The following is a 13,088-nucleotide window of genomic DNA, read 5'->3' on the forward strand; positions in this document are numbered from 1 at the left end:
TCCTCTCATGAAAAATGATAAGAAAGGATCATAAATTCAGACAAGAACTAGAGCTCTATTTATGAGTCAATTTTCCCAGAAAAGTTTTATAAACTAGATTATATGTGATCGTTGTGAGAAATTCATAGAAACTAGACATGAAAAGTAAGGAAAATAAAAAGTATTAGGATTCTGATTTCCCACTGATAAAAAAAAAACCCTCAATATGTTCACATATGCAAGACATGTGTATTTTAAAATTGGATACTACCACATACAATATTCATCAATTTGTGAATACTTTTCTATCTAAATGTGTTATCTTCTAGGACCTTATTTTGGTAATGACAAACCTAGTTACCTGAAGGTAATCATTGAATGAAAGGTAATCATTGTATGGGATTTGCTGATTTACTAAAATGTCAATCTCAAATTGTGGCAAATGGCAACTTTTTCAAAGGACCAAACCCAACAATCGAATAGTAACCCCCCCCCAACCCACCCCAACATTTAACAAAATTCAAGTGCTAAATGTAAGTATGTGTGTCAATTCTGAGAAAAACGGATGACTCAAACATTGATTTGGGGCTTGTGTTCTGACAGATATGTGTGAGCACCTGATATGTTTGTCCTTGCTTTATCTCTGATAGGCCCAACAGGAACATGTTTGCCAATAGTATTTCCTAGGCCTTTGCCAGGTTTCTTGATGTATTTAAAGCCGGCCCTGATTCATCACTCATTTCCTGCAGTTATTTACTGCTCAGACTCTGCTGCTCTTTATTTGTCAAGCATTTTGCATATGATTGGAGGATGCACTCACTTTGCTTTTGATGACTTGAAGAAACCCTGCTTCTCCCACAAGGCTTGCAAATCGACTTTGCCAAATGACTTACTATCATAATTACTAATCTGAAATAGAACTAGAACAGAAATATTTAAATCATCTGAAAATCTATATGAGAATGACAAATCGCTTGACAGTAAGAAAGAAGAGGTACTCATGTAAATAGACACAAAGTTCTTTTTCTTAAGGTCTGTTTATGAGTGAATCTTTTTCTCTTTCAGCTTTGATTGTACCTTGTCTTTCCTTTTACTTGAAATAGACATTTTACGCAAGGGATTTCCATTGGAAATTAGTCTCTTACCAACAGGCTTCATGTATTACTTTGCTTCATATATTATAAAATGGATCTTTCTGGTATTAAAAAGTGTCCATATTAAGTTAAAATATTAGATATAAGATATTAAACTAAATTTATATAAATAAAATATGCTATAAATTCCATCAAACAGGAGAACAGGTACAGTATTGATTCATTTTTGTTTTATTACTATTTTAATAAAACTATGTATATCTGAGTACATAATTTTGAGGATCATGGAATCTACATTTCAAATCCACAGGCACCTGTTATATTGTATACCTGAATAATCTAGCTCACCTCTCATGCAAACTTTTACTTACCTAGTAACTGATTTGTTAGCTTTAGAGGAATCTATATTTTCTCCTTAGAACCTATAAATGAGTATGTGTAAGAGATTTCTTTGCCTGAAATACTGCATTCTGACAAGGATTTTCATCATCAGATTTATTTTATTTCTATTTATCTTTTGTTGGTTGTGGGGCTTGAATTCAGGGCCTGGTCACTGTCCCTGAACTCTTACTCAAAGCAAGCTTTGTATCCCTTTAAGCCACAGACCCACTACTAGTTTTCTGGTGGTTTGTTGAAGTTAAGAGTCTCACAGACCTTCCTGCCCAGAATGGCTTTGCACCGCAATCCTCAGATCTCAGCCTCCTGAGTCGCTATAGGAATACAGTATAGGCATGAGCCAACAGTGCCTGGATTATCGCTACATTTAAATTGATATAATTATGATATCTGTTTGCTATTTCTTTGTGTCAGTTATTGCAGTTTGAAAATGTATTTGTTTTTAGCCTCTGATTATCCGTGCTCTTTTATGAGAAACATGAAGGCAGAATACATTTCTTTTATTTGCTAATAATGTTCTTTGAACACAGTCCAGTGACTTGTACATTTTAATACCTTCATCCACTGTTAAATAAACGTATGCGTGAATGAACGGTGAATGCGTGATCTAAAAATGACTCAAAATATATTGAATTAATTGAAGGGTTTTTTTTTACTTGAAAATTATTTTTAAGGATGCTCTTATTGTATCCTGCTGCCATAACAATCTCACATGACCTGTTCTAATGAGGTATAACTGTTTAGTCCAGTACCTGATATTAGTTGGAGGAGGTTGGATGGAAACCCGTTGCCAGGCAAAGTCAAATACAGCAAATCCCAAGCTATCCTTGAAATCCCAAACTTTCAACAAGAAGACGAAGGCTTCTATGAGTGCATTGCTGGAAACCTTCGGGGGAGAAACCTTGCCAAGGGCCAACTCATTTTCTATGGTGAGTGAGTAGAACGGCAGAAAGTATGTGAAGTAGTTGGCAATATTTTTCAGAGGAAAGTCATTAGCATGAGTGAACAGTGTCATGGAGAAATAGGATAGGCACAGTTGGACACCTCATACAATGGAAAAAAGAAGAGCTGACCATATAGAGCTTTAATCCCAGAAGGCTTTAGGCAGGCTGCTATTTATCATAATTGCTTAGAAAATATCAACAATCAACAGCATCCATATTAAAGCCATCCAAGTTTACGATACAAGATAACATTGACGCCCATCTATTTATCGTAAAACAGCAGCAGCTTCTGGCAATCTTAATTATGAATCTGAGTAGAATTTACAAATGAGGGAGAAAACTGATGGTTAAATCATAGTGACTGAATGGTGTTTTGTAATACTGTTTCTAGGTTTACAGACTTTGCCCTTACAAAAATAATAGAACAACATGGTTATTACCTTACTTAAAATCTTCACCACAGTTTACTTTGAAACCTCGTGAACTGAAACAAGAGGATAAATGCGCACATTGCCCACAGTTTTTTTTTTTTTAATTTTCCTTTATTCACACTTAAAATATACTTCCTTGAATATTTTGATATTAAAAAAGCTTATTACAAAACAGCCTTCAGGATTATTAAAATGTATTTTATGTTTTCCTGTCAGACTTGCTTATAACCAGTGATCAAGTTATTGAACAAGGCAAATTATATACAATTAGAAAAGTTTTGCATATCAAAATCACATCACAGGAATGCTGGCTTGCCCTGTGATGAGAAGATTTTGTACCTTGTTAACTCTGTGCCTGTATTGGTGATCAGTTCAGTAACTCATCTAGCATTGGCTTTCCTTCCCTGTTGTTTCTTGATGCTTTTCCTTTGGGGGGGGGTGGTACTCCCCAGTAAACCAAGCCCTTTCCTTAGGCTGTGCTTGCAAGAGTGCACATTTTAGTTTCTCATTTTTCATTGTATGCAATTGAGCAGGTTACTTTATTTCTCTGGGAAAATCCACTAAAATCAAATTAATTACATTTGCACTTGTAAAACATCTAGTCATAGCCAAGAAGATGCCAAAGAGAGATGCATGTTCTCCTACATAGCCCAGACCAAAGCTAGATTGAGTGCATCGGGGGACTTTCTAGTCATCGTTATGGAATGAAGGCTCATTTTAAAACATTTAATTTGTATCCCACTTACTTACGTGAATGATGGTAAAGCTAATGCTACTTTATTCCCACATTACTTACACTAGTTGTTTTCTTCCTCAATACTAAGTATGGCTTTCTCATCTTATAAAATAGGTTTAGGAATCTTATGTCTATGTATAAGCTAGACACTAAATATGTATACAACTCCAAAAGTTCTCACTCCCTAACAGGAATCAATAAATAAAATACTGGATTATCATCCTACAAAATGTGAAGAGCTTTGTACTTAATGGATGACCCAAGCAACTGAGTGAAAATTATTTCTGATACATATACATTTTTATTTTACATCAAATATAATTATGAGAATTTTACCCTTAGAGGGTCTGTATTTGGTCTGTATTTTCTACATTTTGACCTTTATACTTTTATTTGGCATCACATTACTCTCTAGCTCTGTTCCACATTCTGGCCTTTTTCACAAATTCCTAGTGGTCTACAGGTGCAGCAAAATGACACATAACCAAGAGATAACTTGAGCCCAGTACCCAGTGATATTTGCACCAGGATTTCTGTCACTCTCTGTTTGAGTTCCTGTTTCTCTTTCCCTCCAATCATAGGTGTTTAGTCCAGCTGGACCCTGTCAATCTTGCCATGATGCCTACTAACTGCCTTGCCAAATACATTCTCTTGTCTTCATTTTAACAGCCCCTCCAGAATGGGAACAAAAAATCCAAAACACCTACCTCTCTATCTACGACAGCTTGTTTTGGGAATGCAAAGCTAGTGGCAAGCCCAATCCTTGGTACACATGGCTAAAGAATGGCGAACGGCTTAACCCAGAAGTAAGCAGATATGTTCATACTAAGTAAATTTTGGGAATAGTAGTAAGATCAATCACCAGGGTTGCATAGATAGCAAGAATTTTATATTTCAATATGTCATACCTAACATGTGTTATGCTTTCATATGAATCAGATTTGTTATTATTTTTCAATATATTACCTTGAATCCTTACACAGTCTTGCAAGAGAATTACAGTTATCATTCCTTCACATAGATGAAGGCAATGAGTGCCAGGTTAAGTCATGTACTTCTCCAAGGTCGTGTAGCAGCTAGTAAAAGTTGGAATTTGCTTTCAAAACAATCTGCGTCTTAATACTAGAACTCGAATGAAGACAATGAAGTTCAGTGTAGTTAAGTCATTTTTCCAATCTCACAGAGCTTGTCAAAGTAATAGCTTTCCACATTTTGTCAAATATCTTGCTTTTATGAAAAATATCTTTCTCTAAACTCATCAGAGAGTGAGAAACTAAGGTAATTCCCAACATTTTTCAGTCTAAACATACTTCCCTTCACAATGTCTGTGAAATGAAAGAGTTGATAATTTTCTCATTAAATTTTCCAAATAATTATGTTAGTTGTCCATTTTAATTAGCACATGCAAGCATAAACAAACTCGTAAAGAGCATCATTGTTTAGTATCTGAATATGGTACTTTCCTTTCTTTTAGCTTTAGTGGCATCTCCCCATATGTCATCTGCATGTGGCATGGCGATCCCACCAGCTTGCTTTTCTTATCTTTGCAATGAAGAAGTGCTTGGAATACATATATGCACACACACACACACACACACACACACACACACACACACACACACGTATTTCTCCATCCATCTATCCAGCTCTTCAAATTATTGTAGTCATACAGCAGAGTACCAGATCTGATAAACATTCACAAATATAGTTTAATAAAATGCTGTTCAAAAGAATGTTTATGTTCACATGCTCACATTTTCCCATACCTTTCCCTTTGTTAGGAGAGAATTCAAATTGAAAATGGAACTCTTATCATCTCTATGCTCAATGTCTCAGATTCTGGTGTTTACCAATGTGCTGCAGAAAACAAGTATCAGATAATTTATGCAAATGCAGAATTGAGAGTCTTAGGTAAGTCATTTATTTAGTAACAAGAAATTGAAAATGACATTTTAGCAAGTTATGATTATACATGATCTGATCCCAAGGTTTTTTTCTTTAAATTAGAAATTTCTTTCTATTAGAATAATGAGAAATGTTGAAATTAGCGTTCTACAGAATTCAAGATGGTAATTATCATTCTGTGTGGGCAATATATTAGGGTTCAGGAAGAGCCCATCACTGGGTGCATCCAAATATAAAAAGTTTTATCAGTTGATTCTCACATGAAATGCTGATTGAAATTAAGTCAAAGGGAATTTATTAGGAATATTTTATTTCCAAATATAAGCAGAAGAATTATATTCTATCTTATAGCCATGAGAAAGAAAAATCAAAAGTTACAGAAACAACAAATAGTGATTCACTTTTATCTCATCACAAGAAAGGCAAGGGCTATGGATTTGAGTAGTACAACTCGAATGTGTTATTAATACCTCCCTCATATACTTGTAGATGCATGCTTCAAAAGCTACCTTAGCTACAGAAATGAAGTCATACCCAAAGCAGAAGAGAGTGGTTGAAGATCTCAATAGATGTCTGCCTCTGTTTTTCCTTTACCTCTTTTCCTCCTTCTTGCCTTTCTGACTTTGTCTCTTTTCTTTCCTTTCTTCTTCTTTCCTTTGTGCCAGGACCACTACTTGAATTCAAGGGCAAGGGCTATTTTTAGCAACACCTCTAATTTAGCCATACTTTCACTGGTAAAGCAAACATTCCCCAAGCTTCAGAGAGAAACACCTTTTAAGTCATGAACTCTTTATCTTACTGGCAACTGGGGACTCAGGCCTGTGAATATAACTACTCAGAAGACAGAGGATTGGGTAGTAGGCCTATGAGAGTTTTATCTTGAATAAACCAGCAAAAGGCCAGAAGTTTAGTCTTAAGTAGTAGAGTCTCAGCCTTGAGCCAAAAGGCCCAGGTATAGTGTGACGTCCTGAGTTCAAGTGCCAGTACTGGCACTAGATGAAAGAAAGGAAGGAAGAAACAAAAACAAAAGCCTAGATCACCTGTTTATCTAAATACTGAAGAAAACTAAAAATATAAGTTCCTATAGTCTAAACTTCTCAGATCAATGCAATTTGAAAATGACACCTGGTGAAATTCAAACAGTGGTTTGTGCCACAGTGAATCCATGATCTTTCTCCCAAAGGCTCTTTCAATAGTAGCAAGGACAAAGAAATGAAAGAGCAAAGATACAATAATAATAAACAGACTTAATGAGCTTATGGGTGACAGGTATCCACTCATTTGTTCATTTCTTTATTATTGTGTAATTGGACATTACTAGCCCTAAAATATTATTAATATCAAAACTAATTGTTGCCTTCAATGAACCCAAGTTTCACTGGGTAAATGCTAAACTTAACATGATGATTCTTTTATAATCAGGAATCAAATTGTTGCTGTTCAAACATATGGCAAGTTGAATATAACCTAAATTGAGGATATTCTTTTCAATTTGAGATAAAAAAGAAATTACACATAGGTGAGGTGAGAGCAGAGAAGCAATTCCTGAAAAGATCAGACGCAAGAGCACCTGGCACATCTGAAAACCCCAAGTCACCTGCACTTCAGACTAGAGATGGAGGAGATTGGACGCCTTGCCCCAGTCAGCATCCATTGAGTAGAAAGACATAGTTGTATCCTCTCCAATCTGCGATTGGCACACCCTTGCACACTGGTTATTTGTTCAACTATCGTTTTGTTTAGTCAGCACAAAGCAGAGGTTGACAAAGGCAGCTTCTAAAATTTGTATTCAGACCATCTGCTTTTCTGAGATACCAAATATGTTTTACAACTTTTAAGTTTCTCGGACCAAAGTGAACATGGTGATAAAGTATTTGTGTTGTATCTGTTTCACTTGTGTGTGTGTCTGTGTGTATGTGTGTGTACATCACTGAAATAAAAAAGTTTCAGTGGTGAGTATAACATTATATATAAATAAACATATGTGTTACAAATATAAATTATATTGCACAAAGAGCTATAACTGGTCTTACTACACCTTATATGGATATGTTTCAAAATAGATTTTGACCGCAAATATTTGCTTCTATCTACAATGCAGAGTTAGCTCTTGAGTCACTGACTGTTAATTCAATGAGTAAGTGAACAATACAACCTTTAATTTGCTTTTAGCCTCTGCTCCTGATTTCTCCAAAAATCCCATTAAAAAAATTTCAGCGGTTCAAGTTGGTGGGGATATCACCATTGAATGCAAGCCAAGCGCTTTCCCCAGAGCAGCTATTTCTTGGAAAAGAGGACCAGAGAACCTGAGACAAAGCAAAAGGTAAAATAAGTTTTATTTTAAAATGTATCCTGGATATTTTATAGTAACATCATCTAGTTTTTTAGAGTTTGATACATCATCCAAACTTCCTTCTTATATGATGAATCTCACTAGCATGTCGACAGATGCCAGTATTTTTCACATAGTAAAATAGAAAAAAATCTCATACATCTAAGACTCTAGTTGTATAATTTGGCTATGATATTTTCAGTATATGCACTTGTACTAGATATATTTTTAAGGGCTTTTTAAGATCATTTCCTGCATTCAGTTGGAAAGGTTTTTATTCCTCCCTCATCCTCCTGAGATATCATTGAGAGAAACATTGAGAGAGAGAGAGAGAGACAGAGAGAGAGAGAGAGAGAGGAGAGAAAGGCTCATATGCACACACCTGGTGTTGTGGTTTTTAAATAGTCACACAGGTGTTTACCCCCAAAAAATGAATTCACCACAGGAAAAGAAGTTCCTGTTGAGAAAAAATAGAAGATTTCTTCCCATAATGGATGCAGTTCAGAATTTGTAAATCAGCATTAGTCTTAAAATATACTTCATTCCATTGCATGGTCAAACTCTGTATGTAAAAAGATGACTGGGCATAGATATAGCTCTGTTTTATTGACCTACCTCATACAGTGTTAAGGAATCAGATATGCAGTGAAATTCTACAATGAATGAGCCATTGTATGTAAAATATGAAAATCGTGTCTTTAAATCAGCGAACTCATCTTTAGTATCATACATGTCATTAATTCATATTCTTACCTGGTGAGGCAGATAAAAGGCCATGGGAAAGAAAGAACAACTGAAGTTTAATAAAACATGACGATCATTACTCTGAGAAGAAAAAGTATCAGGAAGCACTAGAGGATGTGTTGAGTCCTCAAATTGAGAGTCACTGCTTTGATTTCTGCCAACTGTTTTTTCTGCAGGTAGAGCCAAAGTGTCGACTATCCAACATGTCAGGCTAAGCTACAAAATATGGATTTGGGCATTGAGTCTCTCAAGTCCATGGGCAGGATGTGGGGGGACATTCTAGTCCTAAGAAAGCACTAGTGGCCAAGGAAGAGAGACAAAAAAGGAAATAAAACAAACACTGATTTATGTTGGCTGTTCTGTGTTCATTCGTGGTCACATCTGCTTTCTTCCAGATGTCTCCATGTGTATGGTGAAAAGCACAGGAGATAATATCCCCATTTAGAACATTTTTATTTCCCTTTTTCTTCAAATGATTTTATATGTCCGGACTAAAGTATTTTCCAGGATAGGGATCTATACCGAGTCTTGACATAGACCCAGAATGCAAGAGTAAATATCTTTAGAACAGACAAGTGTTCCAGAAAGGTTAGGTATGCACAGTGTTGCCAGCTTCAGAGAAAGCTTATTCTGGGGGAAAAGTTTCAAGATGTCAGCACAGACGTTTCCAGTTTAAGGTGAAAGGAGACCCGCAGTGGCAGCCCAGGCTGGATTCGTGCTCTGTGCCCTGCCTACAAGCACTGCCAAGAGATCTGGGTGTGGACGTACTCTTAAAAGTTTCTGGTTTGAACACACTGTGGTGGAAGGAAGACTTAAGAGATCCCCAAGCGTCTCTCTCTCTCTCTCTCTCTCTCTCTCTCTCTCTCTCTCTCTCTCTCACACACACACACACACACACACACACACACACACACACAGAACTCAGAGCTGAGGGTCTGGATAAGTTGATTATCTCTGCTTCATTTAATAAAAGAATTCTACAGTGTGAACGCAAAGGGCAGGAATGGTTGCCATTTACTTTCCAGGGCTTTTGAAGACCCAAACACATGGTATAGGGAGAAGGAGAAAGAAATAAGAAAATGGAAGAAACACAAGAAAATGAGAGTGAGGAAATATCACAAGTAACTTAAGGGATATTGCCTTTTTAAACAATGCTTTAGGTTTTTACTTTCTGTTGTTTTCCCCTATATAGAATGAATATGGGAACTTCTTAGTTTCAGAGCTGCTGAGAATTATTAGTCATAGCAAGCTCACTTTAGAGCATTTATCAACTAATAATCATATCAGGTTCAACATTGCACCCCTGTGATTAAAGGAATGATCCCTCTAAGTTAGATACAGGCTGTTGTTCCCTAATTCTATTTTTTGTTGTTTTAGGATTTCATTACAAGTGCAGTTTTTAAAGTTAAAAAAAAATAATTGAGCCTGAGCAGAATGCACTAATTGCAACCATCTATCTCTACCTGGTACAGATTACACTGAGCAGTAGTATGCAAAAGGTCACAGAGGTAGCATCTCCAGAAGTCTTTGTTTCTCTGCATGTTTCCTGCCCTGTCCTCCCTTCTATTGCCTTTTGACCTGACGGGTTTCATTAAGTACATGACTTCAAGCTGCTCATTGGAAAGTTGAGCATCTATACTTTCATTTACATTGGCTTCATCACCTTCTTGTAGTCTTTTAAAATGGGAGATTCTAAGACAAGTTGAAGGTAAAAATTAGAATGGTGATGGGAAAGTACAAAAGAAGGGAAGGATTGAAGGAAGGATAGAGGGAAAGGAAGGGAAGGGAAGGAAAGGAAAGGAAAAGAAAAAAAAAGACAAGACAAGAAAGGAGAAGAGAAATTACTGTTCACCATAGAGATAATGTGCTATAATGAACAAGAATCTAGTTCATACTATACCCTATTTATATTATGACTTTTGATAAGATATGTTCTTCTATAGGCTCATATATAATGAATTTGAAAAATCATGTTTTTGGATTTTTTTTCGTAAGTTTTGAGGCTTGAACTCTGGGTCTGGGCACTCTCCCTGAGCTCGTTGGCTCAAGGCTAGAGTTCTACCATTTGAGCCATAGTGCCACTTAGAATTTCCTGGTAGTTAATTGGAGATAAAAGTCTCATGGAATTTCCTGCTCAGGCTGGCTTTGAGCCACAAATCCTCATATTGCAGCCTCCCCAAAAGCTAGGATTGCAGGAATGAGCCACCAGCACTGGGCTACATTTTGTTGTTTTAAACACAGTAATTCAAATGTTACCTTTAAGTCCATAAGGTCTCATCTTGACCTTTTCTTCTACAATGATGGAGGACAATCAACATAATAGGCAACATCACAAAACATTTGTCCTTACATTTAGAACACATAAATTAAGATTATATGGTTTAGTATGTGTGTGTGTGTGTGTGTGTGTGTGTATGTCTGTGTGGTGTATATGTGTGTGGTGTGTGCATATGTGTGTGTGGTGTGTAGTATGAGTGTAGAGGCAGACATTAGTAATTCATGCTTTCTCTGGTATGGTGTGACTCAACTGTATATATGGAAGTAATGAGAGTAAGATAAAGAATAAAAGTTTAAAGTTTCACAGTGATTCCTAGTGGAAGTGGTTATTAGTTCTTGACCTTGGAAATACTTATGTGAGGAAATGTCCAATTTTAGTTTCTGTTATAAAATTTTGATACGGAACTGTCTACTTTGAAATTTCGCTATGAATAACTCTGGCTGCCAATAAAGTGTAACTACCTAGAGATGTTTGAGAGGACCCTAAAGAATTCCACTCAGAGGAATCATCTTACATTGCCTACTTATAAAAATGGTGGTAATATAGGTATTTTGATAATATCTCCCTCTCTTTTATGAATAGTACCCATCTATTAAAGAGCGAGGAGACAATGAAGCTACCAGTGAAAAGAAGCTCTCTTGTCTCCTTTTCTATAACTTTTGACTTTCTGAGGGTAATGGAAGACAATTTCAATTACTCATTGTTTGATACAGTGAACTTTATTATTTTTTACTTACTATGTTACTCTTTCAGATCTAGGAGCATCTCTTAATATGGCTAACATGTTCATTGTTCAACTATAAACAACCACTGAAGGCCTGACAAGCTAAATGTTCTCTCTTTACAGTAAGAATTTCTGTTCATAACTAGGAAAATAGTCTTCCATCTGATAATAGAGTAATAACAGTAAAATAAGTCAAGGGGTTGCTTGGTTTTTCTCTAGGAATGAATAGCTAAACAACATCAGTGCTATTATTTCTCTACATGTATCAGGGAGTTAGTTACAGGATTTAAGCTGAAGATAGCAAAAGGCATATCTTGTGGGGAAAACCAAGATATTTTTCAAAAGAGCCCTGCATTAGAAATTGGAAAGTTTGTGTACTGGTCATAGTTCTCTCATTGATCAGTAGCTTGATCCTGAATAAAACTGTTACGATATTATTTTCTTTGAAATCACTGCTTAAAATAAAATAATATCACCAGGAAAACTTGAAAGAATTATCAAATGCTACATTTATGCAGTATGGAGATTCCTCATATAGATCGCATAACCATAATTAAAAGACACCTGTAGCCTGGCATGTTGAAGCTGCAAGTTTCCTCTTTTATAATTTCTTACATGTTTCAATGGTTTCTCAAGTTACCACCTGACTGAGCTAAGTGGGATCATGGTCATGAGTTATAAAAGAGCTCAAATGATCTGTGCTTAAATGGATCTAGAGATTACAGCATGCCCTTACAGGTTGTATGTCTGTTAGTCAAAGGAAACCTGCAACATACACACCAAGAAATAACTCAGGTTGGTAAGTCAGTGAAAAAAATTTCAATGCGAAATCACTTCCTTTCATTGACTTTATTGAGTTTGAAATTATCCCAAGAGTTTTAATAATTAGTTAATAGACCCATAATGTGTCCATTTGTTACCTCACTCATACATTCTACAAATATTCATTGAGCCCCTATTGTATCCCAATTATATTCCTATAAATCTTAGGGGATAAAATACTAGTTAGTGGCATGAAACATATAATTTTCTTTGGCCATTCTTAGGTATTCTTTTAGGAAAGTTACTTAGCATGAAAAACTGAGGTTTAAGCCCCCATTTCTACTTATCAGTTGATAATGTAGAACAAATCTCTTAATCTCCTTGGTTCTCAGTCGATCCATTGTGGAGGAAATAGTATTCATTTTGTTTTCTTTTGTTGTTGTTGTTGTTGTTGTCTTTTTTTCTTTTGTGGCATCATACAAGCTTGAAGTAGCACTCTGGTGTGGAAGCACAAGTGGACCCCACAGGCTCTGTGTCCATTGTAAGCATTTACTGCCATCATCTACATGTGCTGCAGGACCATCGTATGCATGTATCAACCTCACCCTTGTTCAGATCCCAGGTGGACATGCTTCCATCTACCAGACAGAGGAGCAGCAGGGGAAACTCAGTGTGAATATAGATGAGGTTCATCTCTGCAAGCATTGTCAGACAACTGAGGGAATCAATCCCATATCTGCTAAGTTTGATGAATCACTTCTGC

The 13,088-nt window shown here is 36.1% G+C and overlaps 1 protein-coding gene across 1 annotated transcript in view; it reads left to right on the forward strand.

The window, feature by feature from the left end:
• Cntn6 (contactin 6) overlaps positions 1-13,088 on the forward strand; it is a 181,599-nt gene that overhangs the window by 113,053 nt on the left and 55,458 nt on the right. Inside the window, exons 7-10 of the mRNA XM_048354889.1 lie at positions 2,214-2,398; positions 4,250-4,386; positions 5,362-5,491; positions 7,658-7,808. Of these exons, the coding sequence (XP_048210846.1) occupies positions 2,214-2,398; positions 4,250-4,386; positions 5,362-5,491; positions 7,658-7,808 (603 nt within the window). The remainder of the gene's footprint in view (positions 1-2,213; positions 2,399-4,249; positions 4,387-5,361; positions 5,492-7,657; positions 7,809-13,088) is intronic.

Source organism: Perognathus longimembris, chromosome 10, assembly GCF_023159225.1.
Source record: "Perognathus longimembris pacificus isolate PPM17 chromosome 10, ASM2315922v1, whole genome shotgun sequence".
Classification (NCBI taxonomy): domain Eukaryota; kingdom Metazoa; phylum Chordata; class Mammalia; order Rodentia; family Heteromyidae; genus Perognathus; species Perognathus longimembris.